Source organism: the organism of the source record quoted next, unplaced genomic scaffold (assembly GCF_019419815.1).
Source record: "Pyrus x bretschneideri cultivar Hongxiangsu unplaced genomic scaffold, Pyrus_bretschneideri_v1 Contig52, whole genome shotgun sequence".
Classification (NCBI taxonomy): domain Eukaryota; kingdom Viridiplantae; phylum Streptophyta; class Magnoliopsida; order Rosales; family Rosaceae; genus Pyrus; species Pyrus x bretschneideri.
The window spans coordinates 1,984,958-2,004,940 of record NW_025999790.1 but is presented as its reverse complement, the minus strand read 5'-3'; the positions used below and the strand labels follow the sequence as shown (position 1 = coordinate 2,004,940).

At 36.7% G+C, this 19,983-nt stretch overlaps 2 protein-coding genes and 1 pseudogene across 2 annotated transcripts; 1 reads left to right on the top strand and 2 right to left on the bottom strand.

The window, feature by feature from the left end:
- Positions 1–341: 341 nt before the first annotated feature.
- On the top strand, positions 342–1,758 carry LOC125470772 (extensin-1-like). The gene is made up of 2 exons (XM_048570343.1): positions 342–575; positions 979–1,758. The coding sequence occupies exons 1-2, from the start codon at positions 443–445 to the stop codon at positions 1,539–1,541; spliced, it is 696 nt and encodes a 231-aa protein (XP_048426300.1). The 5' UTR covers positions 342–442; the 3' UTR covers positions 1,542–1,758.
- A 2,924-nt stretch (positions 1,759–4,682) lies between these two features.
- Positions 4,683–7,798, bottom strand: LOC125470739 (annotated as a pseudogene).
- Positions 7,799–13,442: 5,644 nt separating this feature from the next.
- Positions 13,443–19,983, bottom strand: LOC103945575 (CSC1-like protein At3g54510). Its single transcript, XM_009356167.3, has 10 exons — positions 19,462–19,983; positions 17,964–18,104; positions 17,822–17,885; positions 17,476–17,688; positions 16,913–17,107; positions 16,087–16,385; positions 15,504–15,783; positions 14,973–15,251; positions 14,098–14,331; positions 13,443–13,874 (listed from the first exon to the last, which is right to left on the bottom strand). Exons 1-10 carry the CDS (start codon positions 19,776–19,778, stop codon positions 13,713–13,715), a joined length of 2,184 nt encoding a protein of 727 aa, XP_009354442.2. The 5' UTR covers positions 19,779–19,983; the 3' UTR covers positions 13,443–13,712.

Genomic DNA, 19,983 nt, shown 5'->3' with positions numbered 1-19,983 from the left:
TAGTAGTTAGGGTAGTCATTAATGAAAATAGACATCATCTGAGCTGGAAAGCCCGTGAGCGTGATATTTTTTTAGTGGATTCGGAACACGAGCTAACATAACAAGTGTCACAAAACAAAAGATTAATGAAATATATATTTGTCTCCACTTATATTGTAATATACAATGTATCCATTTGTGTTCTGAGTACATAGAAAAATCTTTCGTAAGAATGTTGCATAATTGTACGGTACCAATACCGTTTTCCAATCTCAATGGAGCTTCATGTCAAACTCTCAATTAATTAATAAGGCCTACGCCTCCTAAACAGCTCATCACTCATGCTATAAATAACAGGGCCTGTCGAACTGATAAAAAGCACCAAAACCAAATGGTACGTTTGGATTAAGCACTTTTGCACTGTTAGTATATCCAGTGGTAGCATAGAAGGGCTTAATTCTCAATGCAGATTCGTGTTGCTTTTCAAGGGGCTCTTCTGGGTCTCTGGTTCTGCTTCTTTGCTGTAAGCTTCTGCTATAGCAATGGAGAGACCATTGAGGTAACCGGTGAACAAGCTGCAGCCAAAGCTTTTTCAGGTAATATATATACTTATATAGTTTCCTTTTAAGAACCAAAGTATTTCAAGGAAACTCTAAATGACAACCATTTATTGAGTAGTTAAATTGTGTTGGATTTGCATGGTTTTTTGCAGCATTGATTTTTGCGAGAAGACCTAAGACTAAACAGCCTTAGTTGAACCTCCCTATACATGCATGCACATATAAACAAAACAATTTCAAAACTAATCTCAGTTTCGTTTTCCATTATATAAGACTCATATGTAGTCATAGATTAGTCTAATGTGTGATTAAGTAGTAGTTATTTGATAATCATTTTGTATATGTTCTTGGTTATTAGTTAATCATATATATATTTGTTTTTCTCCTCGTACGTAAATCTTTTGCATGTCTCTGTGTGTAAACTATGTCCATAATGAAGAGTTGCAAGGAGCAGAAGCTGCAGAAGTCCATGAAGTAGAGAAAATTGTACCTGGATATCAAGGCATTGATAATTCTCCCTGGGGTCCTCCATCGGTTCCGGTTGTGGAAGAAAAGCCATTTCTGAAGAAGCCAATTTTCCATCCACTTCCAAAATTCAAGAAGCCACTTCCGCCACCAATTCCAGTTTACAAGAAGCCACTTCCTCCACCAATTCCAGTTTACAAGAAGCCACTTCCTCCACCAGTCCCAGTTTACAAGAAGCCACTTCCTCCACTTCCAAAATTCAAGAAGCCACTTCCTCCACCAATTCCAGTATACAAGAAGCCACTTCCTCCACCAGTTCCAATTTACAAGAAGCCACTTCCTCCACCAATTCCAATTTACAAGAAGCCACTTCCTCCACCAATTCCAGTTTACAAGAAGCCACTTCCTCCACCAGTTCCAGTTTACAAGAAGCCGTTTCCGCCACATCCATTCTTCAAGAAGCCGATTCCAAAATTCAAGAAGCCATTTCCTCCACATCCATTCCTTGGGAAGCCGGTACCTCCCACTGTTCCCTAAACTAGACTAGCTAGTTTTCCTTCCAAATAAGAGATGAGTAGCATATAAATAGCTATAGAATAAAGTCCTACATGGAGAGAGAAATGAGGTTGTTGTAACTTTATTATCTTTAAATTGTGTGGTGTTGTTGTACTTGTATGATTCTGCTGTTATGCAGCTACCTTGTAATACGACCTTTGCATTTATAAATTACTGGAAAAAAAAAAAATTTCCTTCACTCCAAAGAATCAACTTCGGCCCTTCAAAATCCTTATGAATGAGATCATTAGCACATTGATATCGATAAATTTTCAGGCCCATCATGGTCCATAGCGTCTGGCTTAGTCACCTATATATTATAAAAGGCATCGGTGATATTATGTGGAATTCTATTCTCCAACAGATATTTCATGAACTAAACTTGAATATGGCAAATGAAAAGAACTAAAAACCTGCACAAATTTGCAAAGAACCATTATATATATCACCCAATTTTTAATAGTGAGAGTGTAGAATCCTATAATTCTGGAAGGCATATTCTTGTTGTGCAAGATTCATTGAGACGGGTCAACAACCTATACCATCCCAAAACTTGCATCTTAATTATTACGACATGTTGAGTTTTATTGCAAAAGACCTTGATATGATAAGGAAAGGAACTATTTATATTGTAATTTGTTTGATCAATTATTGTACTGTTCAACAATAAGAAATTCCGCTTCATGCTTATTAAAATTCTTTCTGCACTGCTCAAGCATTTGAGACACCTTTAAACACAGGCGCAAGCTTGAGTGTGTGGTGCAATGTATACAAAATAATCTAAATTATAATCTACTATTAAATTGGAATCCACCAAGAATTAAGAAAACCTCAAAATTTATAATCGAATAATAATACGAATGATTACAACCCGAGCACCCCACAGGTTGCTTATAGTGGACTTTCTAGGAGTACGAATAGGAAATGAATTAAACAAATAAAAGCTTAAATCCCGTTTTGTGTTAGTAATTTGATCAAAAATGCCCATACGTTAGGACAAAGCGCTTAGTGTTGTTTGCCTCACCGTTCAAAACGGTTGATCTTGAGGACAAATCAGATATTGGAGTCCAAATCTACAATGCTCGAGACTTGATGCTGATTTTATGCCTTTCCTACTGTTCTTCGATCTTTTTAGACATATTTTCATAACAATATTATTTTGTCTTGTTAGTTGTAAGATATTGTAAGGACAAGTTACCTTTTTTTTGCCTAATTTCTTTACCAGGGAAAAGATTAAATTGGAATACAATCAATTTTCAAATTAAATTTGTCAAGATTGGACCCCATAACATTATTATTTCTCAACTAAATGGTGTATAATAGCAATCATATGTCCCTTTACATTCCTCAACTGGCATTTATGCCACCGATTTTTCTGTTCCCAGACAAGCACATGTGACATGCCCTTAACCAAACTTTTGGGAGCAACACTTAGAAAGGTTAGAGTTATTAATGCAGTTCGACATTAATTAGTACTCTACTAGAGGCTTCACGGGGACCAAACTTCGAAATTGATCGTATAAGTCAAAAGTACAACTTTAATGTACTAAAATGACTCCTACTGACATTCTCATGCTCACCATTTAACCCAAAAAAAAAAGACATTCTTATGCTCACCTGTCAAACTACATACAAATATACGTTTCAAGGATGTGTATTTGCACATACGTTACACTACAATACGTTCTTTAACGGTAATGTATTCGTTGTTAAATGATATTTCTCGTTAAATTATCATTCTGCGGTAGCGGCAACAAGTTATGCATAAGTAATTTTCTCTATCTAGTTCTAGTAAAAAACTCATTCTTGTGTTTGAGAAAATGAATAAACGGTTATGTACAAAAAAAAAATTTTAAACTATGTTTCTAGGAATTTTATTTACAAATTAATTTATGAAAAAGAAAAGGCTTTGTAGCCAAAATGGTTCATGAGATTTGCATAATACATCACTTTGGTTCCTGAAATTGAAAATCAATAGAAATGGTCCATCATCCATTATTTTGGTATTTCCGTTAATTGTCCTGGAGCTCTTGATCGGAATTTTGGGCAATTTTCAAGGCTTCATAATTCAATCGTTTCTTAACCAAATTCAACCCATAATATATCAAAATGAAGATAGGAAAGTGTAGAACAAGATTATACCATTTGGAAGCCCAATGGTTGCCAGAAATGGCTGGAAAATAGCCTGAAAGGTCACCGATGCGCGGAAAAACTGGAAAACTCGTCGGAAACTAGATAAACTTTAAACGTTCATAACTTCTTCAATGCTCAACGAAATTGAGTGATTCAAAAACAAAAATCATACTTCTCAATGAGATGATGAATATAGTGGTATCTTTCTGCATGGCTAATTCGCCATGGTTTGGCCGGAAAACGGCTCGAAAGTGGCTAACTTGAGACCAAGACAGCCACTTTCGAGTCATTTTTCGGCCAAATCACAACGATGTAGCCATCAATAAAGGTTTCATGCTCTTCCTCTCGTCGAGAAGTATGCTTTTTTTTTTTTGAATCACTCAATTTCGTTGAGTATTGAAGAAGTTATGAATGTTTAAAGTTTACCCAATTTCCGGCAAGTTTTCCAGTTTTCCTGCTGACTAGTCATCTTTCAGGTTATTTTCTGGTCATCTCTAGCAACCATTGGGCTTCCAAATAGGTATAATCTTGTTTTACACTTTCCCATCTTCCTTTTGATATATTATGGATCAAATTTGGTTAAGAAAAAAATTAAGTTACGAAGCTTTGAAAATTGTCCAAACTTTCAGCTAAGAGCTCTGGGACACTTAACGGAGTTTTCAATGGAATGACCAAAATAATGGATGTTGGACAATCTCAGGACCATTTCTATTGATTTTCAATCTCAGAGACCAAAGTGATGTGTTATGCAAATCTCATGGACCTTTTTGGCTAAAAAGCCAAAAGAAAAATACTCCACCAAGTGAACCATCAGACAGAAGATGCGTCTAACAATACTAGCATGACTCGATCTACTAATACAAGACTATCTGAATAGTGAAAATTAAAACCCAATATCTTTTATTGCTTTTACTTGTGACTCAAGGTACATATTATTCAAGTGTAACAAATAATTTGATCGCATCATAAATGTTGCTGCTAAGCCTGCTACGCCACGGATGATTCGATGTTATCAGAAGTTCTGTATACCTTTACAACTAACAATCTGCAGACCAATCTGAACGCAGCTATATATATATATGTGTTTCTGTCCCTAGGCCTTGCTATATGTGCCAATGCCTTGCACTGCAAGACGTGGTGATGAAATATTGAAAAAGTATTTAGACCTGATTCTCCACATCGAAAAAAGATGAGTGCTTGAGTTTATAATGACGAAGAAGTAACTAAAGGCGGCGTGTGGCTTGACCCTGATTCCATGCAATTCGAAGGACGCAAACAAGGGGGGTAATAAGCAGTGCTAGCATTCTCATAGTTAAACTCCACCTGATTGCACTTCTCATCATGTTCATCAAATTCCTTGGCATTCTGAAAGGAAGTGCCAATTCAATTAAGTTCAAAATTTGGACAAGATCAAGCACCATAAAAAAGCAATCATCCGTAGTTACTACAACAAATGCACCCAAGGAAATGCTTACACGACTTTATTCAAAGCTAGTTAACAGATTGTTTCAAGGAACATGCTATAATGTTCAAGTGTTGCTTCCCTCACAATCCAGTAAATATACAAAAACAATTTTAGCAATATACCTGAATAGATAAAAGGTGGAATGCAGGAAGAAAACGCATCTTGCAGTACTCATTAATCATCAATGTCAGCACTAGAAGTGGAATTGTGGAAAAGGATGCCGCCAGCTTTGATTTCAGTCCAAAGAGACCAATCATAGTTATTTGCACAAGAATGATTGCAACGAGAATATAATGATTGATGTAAGGCCAATACTGTCCACATGTATCATAAAAAGTCTCATAAACATCTTCAATCTGCAACAGAACCGAAGTTTATAAAACATACAGTTGATATCAAAGTGCACAAAATGCTCATCTCTGGTGCAAAATAAATTTCAGCAATTGTCTTTAAAGATAGAGATACTAATTAGTAATTTATAACATGTTATAATTGAACACAAGTATCTAACTCCCGGGGCAGACCTCAACCTAAAGGCGCAAGATGGACTGGCTGTTTTGATGACCCATGTTCCGCTTCTCGCCTCAGATTCCAGAGAAAGTCTACTTTAAGGTTGATAGGTTATTGTTGGCCCATGCCCTAACAACTTAAACTTTTGCCACAGGTTGATTTCTACGAGCTGCAACAAATAACGCTTTCAGCAGTTACTAAATGAAAGTATTGAAAAGCTTGAAGCCAATGAATATTCTGGGATCTGAACTTTAAGTTGCATCTAAATGCAAAAATGTTTCTAAAATAATTACTTGACACCCTATATACGTATTATTCTCAACCGCTTTTTGAAAAAATGAAAATCTTGATCTCTATGCTTCTCCTTAATTTTGTTTAGCTTATGAATGTTAATTGGGAGAAGAAAGAACAAAAGCACAACAAAAGGGACCAAAAGAATGTGGAAGCCGTGAATTTACAAGAACAGACTTTCATAGGAACAATAACAATGACTTAAATAATAAATGCAAAGTTGCCAAAGTTAACCTGGTTTATATACACCGCATAGCCGAGCAGGAAGTAACCAATGAAAAATGGGAGCATAAGTGGTGCCACAACTGCATATACTGTACCAATCAGCACGGATAGCGAGACCACAGGAATGATTCTGAAGTAAGGTAATGAATAAAGATAAGGAGTCTTCTCTTTTCCACGGCCATATGTACAGGACCTTATAGCATCCCAGCAAAGTAGTCCTGGTTGGAGGATCTCCAAAGAAAATCAAGCTTTATTAACTAAATCAGTATTTTCAGAATTATTTAGAAACGATAAGTTGAAAACAATAAAGAAAAAGAAAGTATGCAACACAACAGAAAATTATCCAAGAGTCCACAACTATTTAAAACTTGTACAAGGAAAAGAAAAAAGCAAAATTGAAATAGCTTTGGAAGTTATGAAGAGCGTGGATTAAAACGAAACACAAACAGAATATTACAAAAGTATTAAGACCAACTCACTTGAGCGGAGACAGCTCTAGCAAGGTGACTGGGGATATCTTTCGGATGAGTAAAAGATTCGCCAATTTCATCTATTAAAGAGCCAGATAACAAGCTCCAAAAGAAGACGTTTCCAACTAGGAAATAAAAACCCATGTTGCACGCTTTTATCTCCTCCGAGTATTGCAAATGGAACAATGTAGACAAACAAATTCAGAACGGCACTCCGAAGATACCCTGTTATGACAGAGCTTAACCCTGGTCTGTACATATTAACATTATCTAAGATGTCAATTCATAAAAACTATAACCAAAGCACTACAAAGTTTGCTTATAGAAGCTCTGAATTCAGAACCATGAATATTCAATTCTCTAATTTATGGAACTGTTTATCATTCAGATCTTTATACTGGTCCTTTCAATGTTTAATTTAATGTTCCAAAAGTTATGAATTAATAGTCAGATTGCTGAATTAATTGAGGCTTATATTCCACAAGTCAAAGATTCAACAAGGACGCATGATATTCAAGCAAAAAAGAACGGCAAGAAAATCTTACATCAATTTTAAAGCCATGGCAGGGGGAAACCATTTCTTTAACTTTTCAAATTTGGCGATTCCCTGGACGGCAGTGACTGGGATAGCAAAGAAAATTGTAAGAAGGGGGGCTGCAACAGTAACTCCAAAATTGCAGAGTGGCAAAACTCGGACTGGGATTGCCAAATTTCTCCATGATACATCCCTGGGTTCTGGAGCATCCTCAGTGATCCAAAGAAGTGGATTTGAGTGCTGCACCCAACCGAGACTTGAATGTAACAAAAGCAACAGCCAACTCCTACAAATATAAAAAACTCGGGATGGTTTTTTTTGCGTACTTATGGAGTATAGTTTGCTGAGTTATTTGATAGAACTTAAATGTATACAATTCTGAGCTATGAATACGGGAAGATCTACAGAAAATCATCGACCGAAGATCTCTTCCCTCTCGTCGTGATCGAACATCAATTTGCCTATTTACCTACTCATGATTTTTTTCAGTCCTATTTTTGCAGATGAATAAGACCGTGCTGATTCCTGTGTATTCTATTTCTATGACATTGAGTTTACCTTTTTCTTTCACTTGACCAAACATCTCATGACACGAGCTGACGAAAGCCATGCAGTATGAAAGTAAGTACCATCCCATTAGGCTTATACTGCTTGCCCTTGTTTGATATGTTCATTCAGCACCAATACAAACTCCAACAACACAAAAAAGGAAGGCCCGCTATAGAAGCTAAAAGTAGCTTATAGTAGAGTAGTCGGCCTGTTGGACTTACTTTCGATCTAGGCGTCTTAGCAGAGCCCCTTCCTATTGAGGAAGGCGAAGAAGTAGCCCAGCCGCACCCCCAAAACACCCCCACTAATCTGGTCTCTTCCCAGGGTGAGGAAGCAGGTCCATCTAGGAGGAGATTCTGTTTGCTCGATTGAGCGCCGCCTTTTGGCGAAATTTGATTTTCCCGAAGCCGAGGACATCCAATTTGCCCGTATTAAGGCTCAAGATCTTTTCGAGATCGTGGTCGAAATTGTCCAACATATGGCAGGCCTTGATCCAGCGGGGGATTGGATGGGGCGCGGGGCTCGGGCGTTCTACAATCCGCGTAATGAAAAGGTCTAGCTGGGTTAGATTCCCATCTCCCTCTTGTTGCTTAGGCAACTTAAACCCTCAACATAGTGAGGTGTGGAGCGAAAGGCCTAACTCCACAACTGTCGATATACTGCTGGTGAGGACCGAAGGGCGTCAAAGGGATATCCATATGACGTTGGATACCGAGCCTAAGTTGTAGCGTACAGAGTCTATATCGATGTCAACAAAAGCCAAGTCAAAGGAAAGAGCGATGCCCGCATTAAAAAAAGGGATCCGTCTTGTTTCTTCTCTAAACAAATTGAAGAACCTAATGGATCGAATGAATGGAAGAAGCTAATGTGTTACGTAGTTGATGTCTACTTTATTGTAGGCTCCAACTTAATGATTGCTAAGAATTAGACCAGAAGTGGTTTTATGTACTTTTTCTTTGAATAGGACACCCACCATTTACGAGTCCAAAGAATAATTGACAAGCAGGAGGAAACATTTCATTGCTAGCTACTAAGAACCCAACAGAACTCTTTTTTGAGAGAGTAAAGAAAAAGAAGCCATTAATTAATAAGGCCTAAGCCTCCTAAACAGCTCATCACACTTGCTATAAATAACAAGGCCTGTGGAACTGATAAAAAGCACCAAAACCAAATGGTACGTTTGGATTAAGCACTTTTGCACAGTTAGCATATCCAGTGGTAGCATTGGAAAGGCTTAATTCTCAATGCAGATTCCTGTTGCTTTTTAAGGGGCTCTTCTGGGTCTCTGGTTCTGCTTCTTTGCTGCAAGCATCTGCTATAGCAATGGAGAGACCATTGAGGTAACTGGTGAACAAGCAGCAGCCAAAGCTTTTTCAGGTAATATATATACTTATGTAGTTTCCTTTTAAGAACCAAAGTACTCTAAAATGACAACCATTTATTGAGTAATTAAATTGTGTCGGATTTGCATGGTTTTTTGCAACGTTGATTTTTGAGAGAAGACCTAAATACTAAATAGTTCATAATATTGACACATTGTTGAATAGGGCCTTAGTTGAACCTCCCTATACATGCATGCATATATAAACAAAACAATTTCAAAACTAATCTTAGTTTCCTTTTCCATTATATAAGACTCATATGTAATCATAGATCAGTCTAATGTGTGATTAAGTAGTAGTTATTTGATGGTCATTTTGTATATATTCTTGGTTATTAGTTAATCATATACATTTGTTTTTCTCCTACTACGTAATAATCTTATGCATCTCTGTGTCTATACTATGTCCATAATGAAGAGTTGCAAAGAGCAGAAGCTGCAGAAGTCAATGAAGAAGAGAAATTTAAATTGCCTCCACACAAGCCCTTCTTCAAGAAGCCGCCTCCACCTAAGATCTTTCCTCCGAAGGCCTTTTTCAAGCCACTCCCTCCACCAGTTCCAGTCTATAAGATTCCTCCCTACAAAAGGGGTCCTCCACCGGTTCCGGTTGTGGAAGAAAAGCCATTTCTGAAGAAGCCAATTTTCCATCCACTTCAAAAATTCAAGAAGCGACTTCCACCACCTGTTCCAGTTTACAAGAAGCCACTTCCTCCACCAATTCCAGTTTACAAGAAGCCACTTCCTCCACCAGTTCCAGTTTACAAGAAGCCGTTTCCCCCTACCATCTTCAAGAAGCCGATTCCAAAATTCAAGAAGCCATTTCCTCCACAATCATTCCTTGGGAAGCCATTACCTCCCACTGTTCCCTAAACTAGACTAGCTAGTTTTCCTTCCAAATAAGAGATGAGAACCATATAAATAGCTATAGAATAAAGTCCTACATGGACAGAGAAATGAGGTTGTTGTAACTTTATTATCTTGCAATTGTGTGTTGTGTTGTTGTACTCGTTTGATTCTTCTGTTATGCAGCTACCTTGTAATACGACCTTTGCATTTATAAATTACTGGAAAAAAAATTTTCCTTCACTCCAAAGAATCAACTTCGGCCCTTCGAAAATCCTTATGAATGAGATCATCAGCACATCAATATCGATAAATTTTCAGGCCCAGCATGGTCCACCGCGTCTAATTTAATCACCTATATATTATAAAAGGCCTCAGTGATATTATGCTGAATTCTATTCTCTAACAGATATTTCATGAATTAAACTCAAATATGACAAAAGAAAAGAACTAAAAACCTGCACAAATTTGCAAAGAACCATTATATATAACACCAAATTTTTAATAGTGAGAGTGTAGAATCCTATAATTCTGGAAGGCATATTCTTGTTGTGCAAGATTCATTGAGACGGGTCAACAACCTATACCATCCCAAAACTTGCATCTTAATTATTACGACATGTTGAGTTTTATTACAAAAGACCTTGATATGATTAGGAATCGAACCATTTATATTGTAATTCGTTTGATCAATTCTTGTACTGTTCAACAATAAGAAATTCCGCTTCGTGCTAATTAAAATTCTTTCTGCACTGCTCAAGCATTTGACACACCTTTAAACACAGGTGCAAGCTTGAGTGTCCGGTGCAATGTATACAAAATACCCTAAATTATTATTCCGTATTAAACTGGAATCCACCAAGAATTAAGAAAACCTCAAAATTTATAATCGAATAATAATACGAATGATTACAACCCTAGCACCCCATAGGTTGCTTATCGGAGTACAAATAGGAAAACAAATAAAAGCTTAAATCCCGTTTTGGGTTAGTAATTTGATCAAAAATTCCCATAAGCGCTCAATGTTGTTTGCCTCGCCGTTCAAAACAGTTGATCTTGGCACAAATTAGATATTGGAGCCCAAACCTACAATGCTCGAGCCCTGATGCTGATTTTATGTCTTTCCAACTGTTCTTCAATCTTTTTAGTCATATTTTAACCATGATATTATTTTGTTATGTTACTTGTAAGATATTGTAAGGCATCTTACCTTGTTTTTTTTACCTAATTTCTTCACCAGGGAAAAAGATTAAATTGAAATACAATCAATTTTCAAATTAAATTTGTCAAGATTGGACTCCATAACATTATTATTTCTCAACTAGTATAATAGCAATCATATGTCACTTTACATTCCTCAACTGGCATTTGTGCCACCGATTTTTCTGTTCCCAGGCAAGCACATATGACATGCCCTTAACCAAACTTTTGGGAGCAACACTTTGAAAGCTTAGAGTTATTAATACAGTTCAACATTATTTAGTACTCTACTAAAGGCTCCACGGGGACCAAAGTTCGAAGTTGATCGTATAAGTCAAAAGTACAACTTTAATGTACTAAAATGACTTCCACCTGACATTCTCATGCTCACCAGTCAAACTATATACAAAGATACGTCCCCAGGATGTGTATTTTCTCATAGGCTATGATGAGTCTATATTATACTATGTATTTTACCCTAATTTTAGTATTAATCTATTAGTTATTTTGGTGGAATTTTGATATTTTGTTATATATTTTCAATGTAGGACATTTGACTTCCATTGGAACAAAAAGTGATCAAACGGTTGAATTTTGGAGTCATTCCAATTAGAGGATGTTCGTGAGTCTTTCAAGATGATTATGCCAAAATTCCAGATTTTTCTATTAGGCCGTTTGACCGTGGCAATGAAATTAAGGCCCAGCGTGCAACTTTCTCAGATTGACGTTTCTGGACGTTTTGGGTATTTTGGAGGTCAAGATGGCATATTCTGAGGAAGATTTCTTCTGAGGATTTGTAGAGGACGTCTTAAGCTTTCAAAAGAGACCTTTTGGACAAAATTGGAGTTGATTTGGTCGGTCAAAAGACTAATTTTCTGAGAACTCCAAATTTTAGTCCAAATTATGTTCCCTAGTTTTATTCTAAAACCTTTCAAGGTAGGGTTTTATTTTCTAGTAGTATAAATAAGACTTTTAGCTAGCCATTAGAGGTGGGGGTGTGGAACGTACGTGGAGAATTTAGCTAGGCTTTGACGCTTTGTATTTCCAAGATGTTTTCTATCCTTTTTCTATTTCAATAAAATTCCTTGTGTTTTATGGTTGTTTGTAACTAATTTTCGTTTGCTAGGGCGATGCCTTGAGCCTTAGCATGAATATGTAGTTTTTATTTAATTGCTTATGATGTTATGCATGCATACGTTGAATTATTAATCACTGTGTTTAAACTATCTCTATATCTTAATGCTTAGCTACCATTAGGATGTTTAGATAAGTAATCAGATGCAATTCGGTCGGAATGCCACCGGGGAATTGAGTATTGCTTCTTGTGATTGATAGTTTTAATTTCATTTTGGGTGAATGCCACGTCTTAGGGGTTGCATGGTTTTTCAAACAAAGCGTAATGAGTCATACATGTTTATATTTGATATGAATGCCACATACGGATTGTATGTTTAATATACGTTCTAGCTTGAATGCCACAAGTAGAATATGCATAAGGAAAACCTAACCTTCAAAGTTGCATGGGTAATTCATAAGTAATTGGTAAATTTACATAGGATTGTGAAGGGGACAGGGGAACCCTAGGCTTTTACAATTTGGTTTTCAAAACATTTTCTTTTGTTTTCTTTACTTTGTCAATTTATTTAATTGTTTAATTTAAAATTCGTTTTTAGGTCATAAAATCAACCTTTTCCAATCTTTGTTTTCAAATAGTTAATTAAGAATTAGTTTAAATACAAATTATTCATTCAATTTCTGCGGAAAACAACCTTGCTTGAGCTGCTATACTACGATAATCTTGTACTCTTGCAAGTATTTTTAAGTGTTTTTATCCCTTATTTTTAAGTGTTTTTATCCCTACTTTTGCAAGTGGTAAAAATGCCTATCAGGCTACACTACAATACGTTCTTCAATGGTAACATATTCATCGTTAAATAATATTTTCCTCGCTAAGTTATCATTCTGCAATGGCGGCAATAGGTTATGCATAAGTAATTTTCTTTGTCTAATTCAAGTAAAAAAACTCATTCTTGTGTTTGAGAAAACAAATAAACGGTTATGTACACATAAAATGTCAAACTATGTTTCTAGGAATTTTATTTACAAATTAATTCATGAAAAGGAAAATTAATGCACCAATTGAACCATCAAACAGAGATGCGTCTGACACGACTTGCATGACTCGATCTACTAATACAAGACAATCTGAACATTGCAAGTTAAAACCTAATATCTTTTATTGCTTTTACTTGTGACTCAAGGTACAGATTATTCAAGCATAACCAATAATTTGCTCGCATCATAAATGTTGCCGCTAAGCCTGCTATGCTACGGAAGATTCGATGTTATCAGAATAAGTTCTGTATACGTTAACAACTAACAATATACTCTAGACCAATCTGAACGCAGCTATATATATGCGTTTCTGTCTCTAGGCCTTGCTATATGTGTCAATGCCTTGCACTGCAAGACGTGGTGATGAAATATGTAAAAAGCAATTAGACCTGATTCTCCACATCGAAAAAAGACAGAGTACAGGGGGAGCTTGAGTTTATAATGACGAAGAAGTAACTAAAGGCGGCGTGTGGCTTGACCCTGATTCCATGCAATTCAAAGGACGCAAACAAGGGGGGCAATAAGCAGTGCTAGCATTCTCATAGTTAAACTCCACCTGATTGCACTTCTCATCAAGTTCATCAAATTCCTTGGCATTCTGAAAGGAAGTGCCAATTCAATTAAGTTCAAAATTTGGACAAGATCAAGCACCATAAAAAAGCAATCATCCGTAGTTACTACAACAAATGCACCCTAGGAAATGCTTACACGACTTTATTCAAAGCGAGTTAACAGATTGTTTCAAGGAACATGCTATAATGTTCAAGTGTTGTTTCCCTACACAATCCAGTAAATATACAAAAACAATTTTAGCAATATACCTGAATAGATAAAAGGTGGAATGTAGGAAGAAAACGCATCTTGCAGTACTCATTAAACATCAATGTCAGCACTAGAAGTGGAACTGTGGAAAAGGATGCGGCCGGCTTTGATTTCAGTCCAAAGAGACCAATCATAGTGATTTGCATGAGAATGATTGCAACGAGAATATAATGATTGATGTAAGGCCAATACTGTCCACACGTATCATAAAAAGTCTCATAAACATCTTCAATCTGCAACAGAACCGAAGTTTATAACACATGCAGTTGATATCAAAGTGCACAAAATGCTCAGCTCTGGTGCAAAATAATTTTAGCAATTGTCTTTAAATATAGAGATACTAATTAGTAATTTATAACATTTTATAATTGAACACAAGCCTCTAACCCCCGGGGCAGACGTCAACCCAAAGGCACAAGACATACTGCCTGTTTTGATGACCCATGTTCTCCTTCTCGCCTCAGATTCCAGAGAAAGTCGATAGGTTATTTTTGGCCCATACCCTAGCAACTTTAACTTTTGCCGCTGGTTGATCTCTATGAGCTACAACAAATAACGGTTTCAGCAGCTACTAAATGTAGTATTGAAAAGCTTGAAGGCAATGGATATTCTGGGATCTGAACTTTAAGTTGCATCTAAATGCAAAAATGTTTCTAAAATAATTACTTGACACCCTATATACGTATTATTCTCAACCACTTTTTGAAAAAATGAAAATCTTGATCTCTATGCTTCTCCGTAATTTTGTTTAGCTTATGAATGTTAATTGGGAGAAGAAAGAACAAAAGCACAACTACAAAAGGGACCAAAATAATGTGGAAGCCATGAATTTACTAGAACAGACATTAATAAATGCAAAGTTGCCAAAGTTAACCTGGTTTATATACACCGCATAGCCAAGCAGGAAGTAACCAATCAAAAATGGGAGCATAAGTGGTGCCACAACTGCATATACTGTACCAATCAGCACAGAAAGCGAGACCACAGGAATGATTCTGAAGTAAGGTAATGAATAAAGATAAGGAGTCTTCTCTTTTCCACGGCCATATGTACAGGACCTTATAGCATCCCAGCAAAGTAATCCTGGTTGAAGGATCTCCAAAGAAAACCCCGACAGTCCATCTGTCAAAATATACGTCACAAAGAAATCTGCCTGAAACATTAGAAATCAAGCTTTATGGACCAAATCAGTATTTTCAAAATTATTTAAAAAATGATAAGGTGAAAACAATAAAGAAAAAGACAGTATGCAACACAACAGAAAATTATCCAAGAGTCCACAACTATTTAAAACTTAAACAAGGAAAAGAAAAAAGTAACACTGAAATAGCTTTGGAAATTATGAAGAGCATGAATTAAAACGAAATGTAAACAGAATATTACAAAAGTATTGAGACCAACTCACTTGAGCAGAGACAGCTCTAGCAAGGTGACTGGGGATATCTTTTGGATGAGTAAAAGATTCACCAATTTCATCTATTAAAGAGCCCGATAGCAAGCTCCAAAAGAAGACGTTTCCAACTAGGAAATAAAAAACCATGTTGCAAGCTTTTATCTCCTCCCTGCTCTTTGAGATGCAGCCTGATAGTTTAGCCATTCCGAGCATTGCAAATGGAACAATGTAGATAAACATATTCAGAACGGCACTCGGAAGATACCCTGTTATGACAGAGCTTAACCCTGGTCTGTACATATTAACATTATCTAAGATGTCAAATCATAAAAACTATAACCAAAGCAGTACAAAGTTTAACAAAGTTCGCTTATAGAAGCTCTGAATTCAGAACCATGAATATTCAATTCACCAAATTCTGAAACTGTTTATCATTTGAATCTTTATACCGGTCCTTTCAATGTTTAATTTCATGTTCCAAAAGTTATGAATTAATAGTCAGATTGCTGCATTAGTTGAGGCCTATATTCCACAAGTCAAAGATTCAACAAGCAGGCATGATATTCAAGCAAACAGAATGGCAAGAAAATCTTACATCAACTGTAAAGCCATGGCAGGGGGAAACCATTTCTTTAACTTTTCAAATTTGGCAATTCCCTGGACGGCTGTGACTGGGATAGCAAAGAAAATTGTAAGAAGGGAGGCTGCAACAATAACTCCAAAATTGCAGAGTGGCAAAACTCGGACTGGGATCGCCAAATTTCTCCATGATACATCCCTGGGTTCTGGAGCATCGTCAGTGATCCAAAGAAGTGGATTTGAGTGCTGCTGAGAGTGGACAACTAGGGCTGCACCCAACCGAGACTTGAATGTAACAAAGGCAACAGGCAACTCCTACAAATATAAAAGGACTCGGGATGGTTATTTGCATACTTATGAAGTATATTTTGCTGAGTTATTTGATAGTTAGAACTTAAATGTATACAATTATGTAAAGTAGGGGTGAAAATGGTTATGGACTGTGAATGATTAAGCGAAAATAAACTATGAGTTTGGGAAGATCTACAGACAATCAATAACAATAGGCTTTTTCTAATGGAATAACAATGTGTGTGATGAAGGGAGAGAGAGAGAGGGGGGGGGGGGGGAGAGAGAGCAAAAGGAACACATTTCTTAAAGCAGGTAGGTTTATTAAAATAAATAAAAGTATTTGTTTCCGACAAAGTGGAGACACATGTCACTAGACCAAATGGTCATTGGCGTGTGCATTTGATGGATATACAAATGACTAAATAGAGAATTTGCTAAAGATGGAGTCACAATGAAACGATAAAGAATTATTACTATGCATAAAGAACATACATATTCCGAATCTGCCTTATGCGATGTATTATTAAGGCTACTATCACTATGATAATCACCTTTTCGTGGAGCATATCTTCACACTGTAACTGGTGTATCTTGTGATGAAGTTCTTCAAGCTTTTCCTCATAGACCGATAATTTCTCAGAATCTTCATGAGATGGATTCAAGAGCAAAGGGGTTTGGTTATGTTTCTTGACCACAGATTGCTTTCTCAAGTCCTCTATCTTTTTTTCGATGGATTTTGATTGGTTCTACACATAAGATTATCTTGATTAAATGACAATCAAATATATAATAGGGTAAGAAAAAGAAGAATAATCAACCATAATAACTATAAATGTTAAAAATAAATCATATTCCCACATCAAACTCTCAACAATTCACCATAAAACCACAGAACCATTAACCCTCATCAAGAATATGAACCATTATCCTTATTAGTATGTGTTTAACCAGATCGCAAACAATCCCATGATACAACTCAGAGTATCAATATTTTTATCAAATAGATAATTCTTTAATTTCTAATCTCACATTCTCAATATATGGAACAGACTGCACGACATAAAAATATAGTGGACTGAGGCAGGGAGCTAATGTGAAAATGTTCAAGGCTTACCAACAACTCCTTAAATTCTTTCCCATCATACAATATCTGATAAGAATGATAGGCATACGGGTGATGTTTAGAGAAGAACTCATCAACACAACACCCGCGAGACTTGTGTTTGCTGCAGAATGGAATTTCCCGAACCAGAACATTAAACTGATTAGGCTGATGCCTAACGTTCAGAAGTTGCTGAATCCTTTTAGCCAAAATCTCCTTATATTCCTGAAGAAGAAATTATGCAGGAAATCACCTGTTATGTAGACTCATCTAAGTGTTACGGTTCAAGAAGAAAACATTATTAAATCCAATAACTAATAATTCTTGAAAATATGGATTGTGAGAGTGTAACATTCACCTTGTGCAATAGGTATATGCCATAGAGAGATATAAACCATAGGCATGAACAATGCACCCAAAGCCTGTGGAAGTTGGAAAACTTTGGTAACCTAAGTAATTATGAAAGAATCTGATCCACTGCAAAACTAAGACAGTCTTACCTGTTGGAACCTGGACTAATGTTAGATATTGAGAAAAAATCCAACGAATGGTCACTCCTAGCTGTAAGACCATCGCCATTATAATTTACTGGAACAAGTACCACCAATCCAATAAGGGAGCATACCACAAAGAATCTGATACTGCAAAGAAAGAAATATATCAACATTGGCATTTGGCACCCAACTTCTCTATCAAACCTATGAAAGGCCACAAAAAGCAAAACCCAACCCCACCCAACCACCACCCCACCCCACCACACCACCCCCCCCCCCCACGGGCCCCTCGGGGCGCCCTTCCCTCCCTCCCTCCCCCAGGGGCCCAAGTCATTGATTGAATGAGGGAGGCTCTAAGCATTATTTTTCCTGCAAAAATTTTACTATTATTAAGAGAGGGGCAAAATTTGAAACTATTACAATAATTTATGGAAGAGGGAGTTTTGAACTGGAGTGCATGGATAAAAACCTAACATCCTAGTAGACCGCATGCAAATATGCCAAAGAAGAATCTGAGATACTGGACCTAATCACTCTCAAATTATCAGGGGTTTGATTTCTCTAGTTCTCCTACCCCAAACTCTATTATATACTCACCAATATAGTTCTATGTATTGGTACTATGAGAAATGCTAAGGAGACTCTTAAAAGTGGGACACCTCATGTTTTTTGCTTAATATTTTATAATCTTGGCACGGAAATTGATGTTAAACTGTGAGGTAACCAAAGGTCCATGGAGAGTCCCATTTTTAGAAAGTTTCTTTCGCATTTCTCTTGGTATCTCTCCCCCTTCCATTCCCTCCTATTTCAATGATTACGGTTTAACCACATTAACATCTTATATTGATTTTTTTTATAGAGACAATAAGATAAAAAATAATATGTTAGGGGAGAGGAGGGAAGGAGATGGGAATAGAAGGGGAGAGAATCCTACTAGGATTCTCTTCCCCTCTCTTTTCATCCCCTTTCATCCTCTCCTCTCACATTTTCTTATTTTGTCTTTTTCTTGCTATAAAACATTAATATAAAATGTTGATGTAGATTAACCGTGACCTTTCAAAGAAAAAAAAGAGAGGAGAGAATCCTATTCCATTAACTAATGCCTTGACTCTTGTTTCAGTAACTTATGTTTTCACAATATTATAAAATAATTCTTTTTTTATTCACATTTACACATGCAGAAAATGCTAGTGATAATAATTAAGCGGAACTGAAAATTCACTTAATTTATGTATTTAATTATTGTTTATTTTTCCTACACTAAATTTATCTGAAGTAAAGAAAGGGATCCGAATTTGATTGCAGAAAGAAAGCACATCGTTTTAGCCAACTTATTTAAGACGTTTGTAAGATAAATGCATTGAAAACAAGAAAAAAAAAAGCCGCCTATATATTAAAAACCAATGAACAATATAAGTGAACAAGATTAGACGCTATTAGTGGAAAAACAAATCTGCTATACATTCCAATTCTATATAATATTTAACTTTAATAATTAACGAACCCGAATTTGAAGAGCCTAATGATGATAAGAGCGTCGAGGCCATTGGATTGGAGGATTTCATCCTCGGAGACGCGAAACGCGCGGGAAATCCATGTGACAGAAGGGAGGAACCGGCGGAAACCGACGGGTGACGAGGCGTAATTATCATCGAAGTCCGGAATGCGGCGGTGGCTCTGGCAGTTGGATTCAGAGAGGCGGCGAGGATAGTAAATAGGGGCATTTGACGGTTGTTTCTTGAGGACGGAGAAGAGGGTGAGGATGAAAATAGCCAACCCTATGTTTATGGCCGCTGAAGCTATCAGGCTTTCAGGGTTCATGATCTCGCTCTCTTGGTTATAGATTGATTTTTTTTGGAGGTTGGAAGAAGAGTGAGAAAAACTATGAGGGAGGAGAGAGAGGGGGTGATGTGCATGCAAATGAAAGAGAGATGCCGAAGTTGGCAGGTCTGGTGGGTACGTGGCGGAGTTTCATGTGAAAGATGACGATATAACTGGTTGGACATGTTGTGTATCGAGTTTGTTT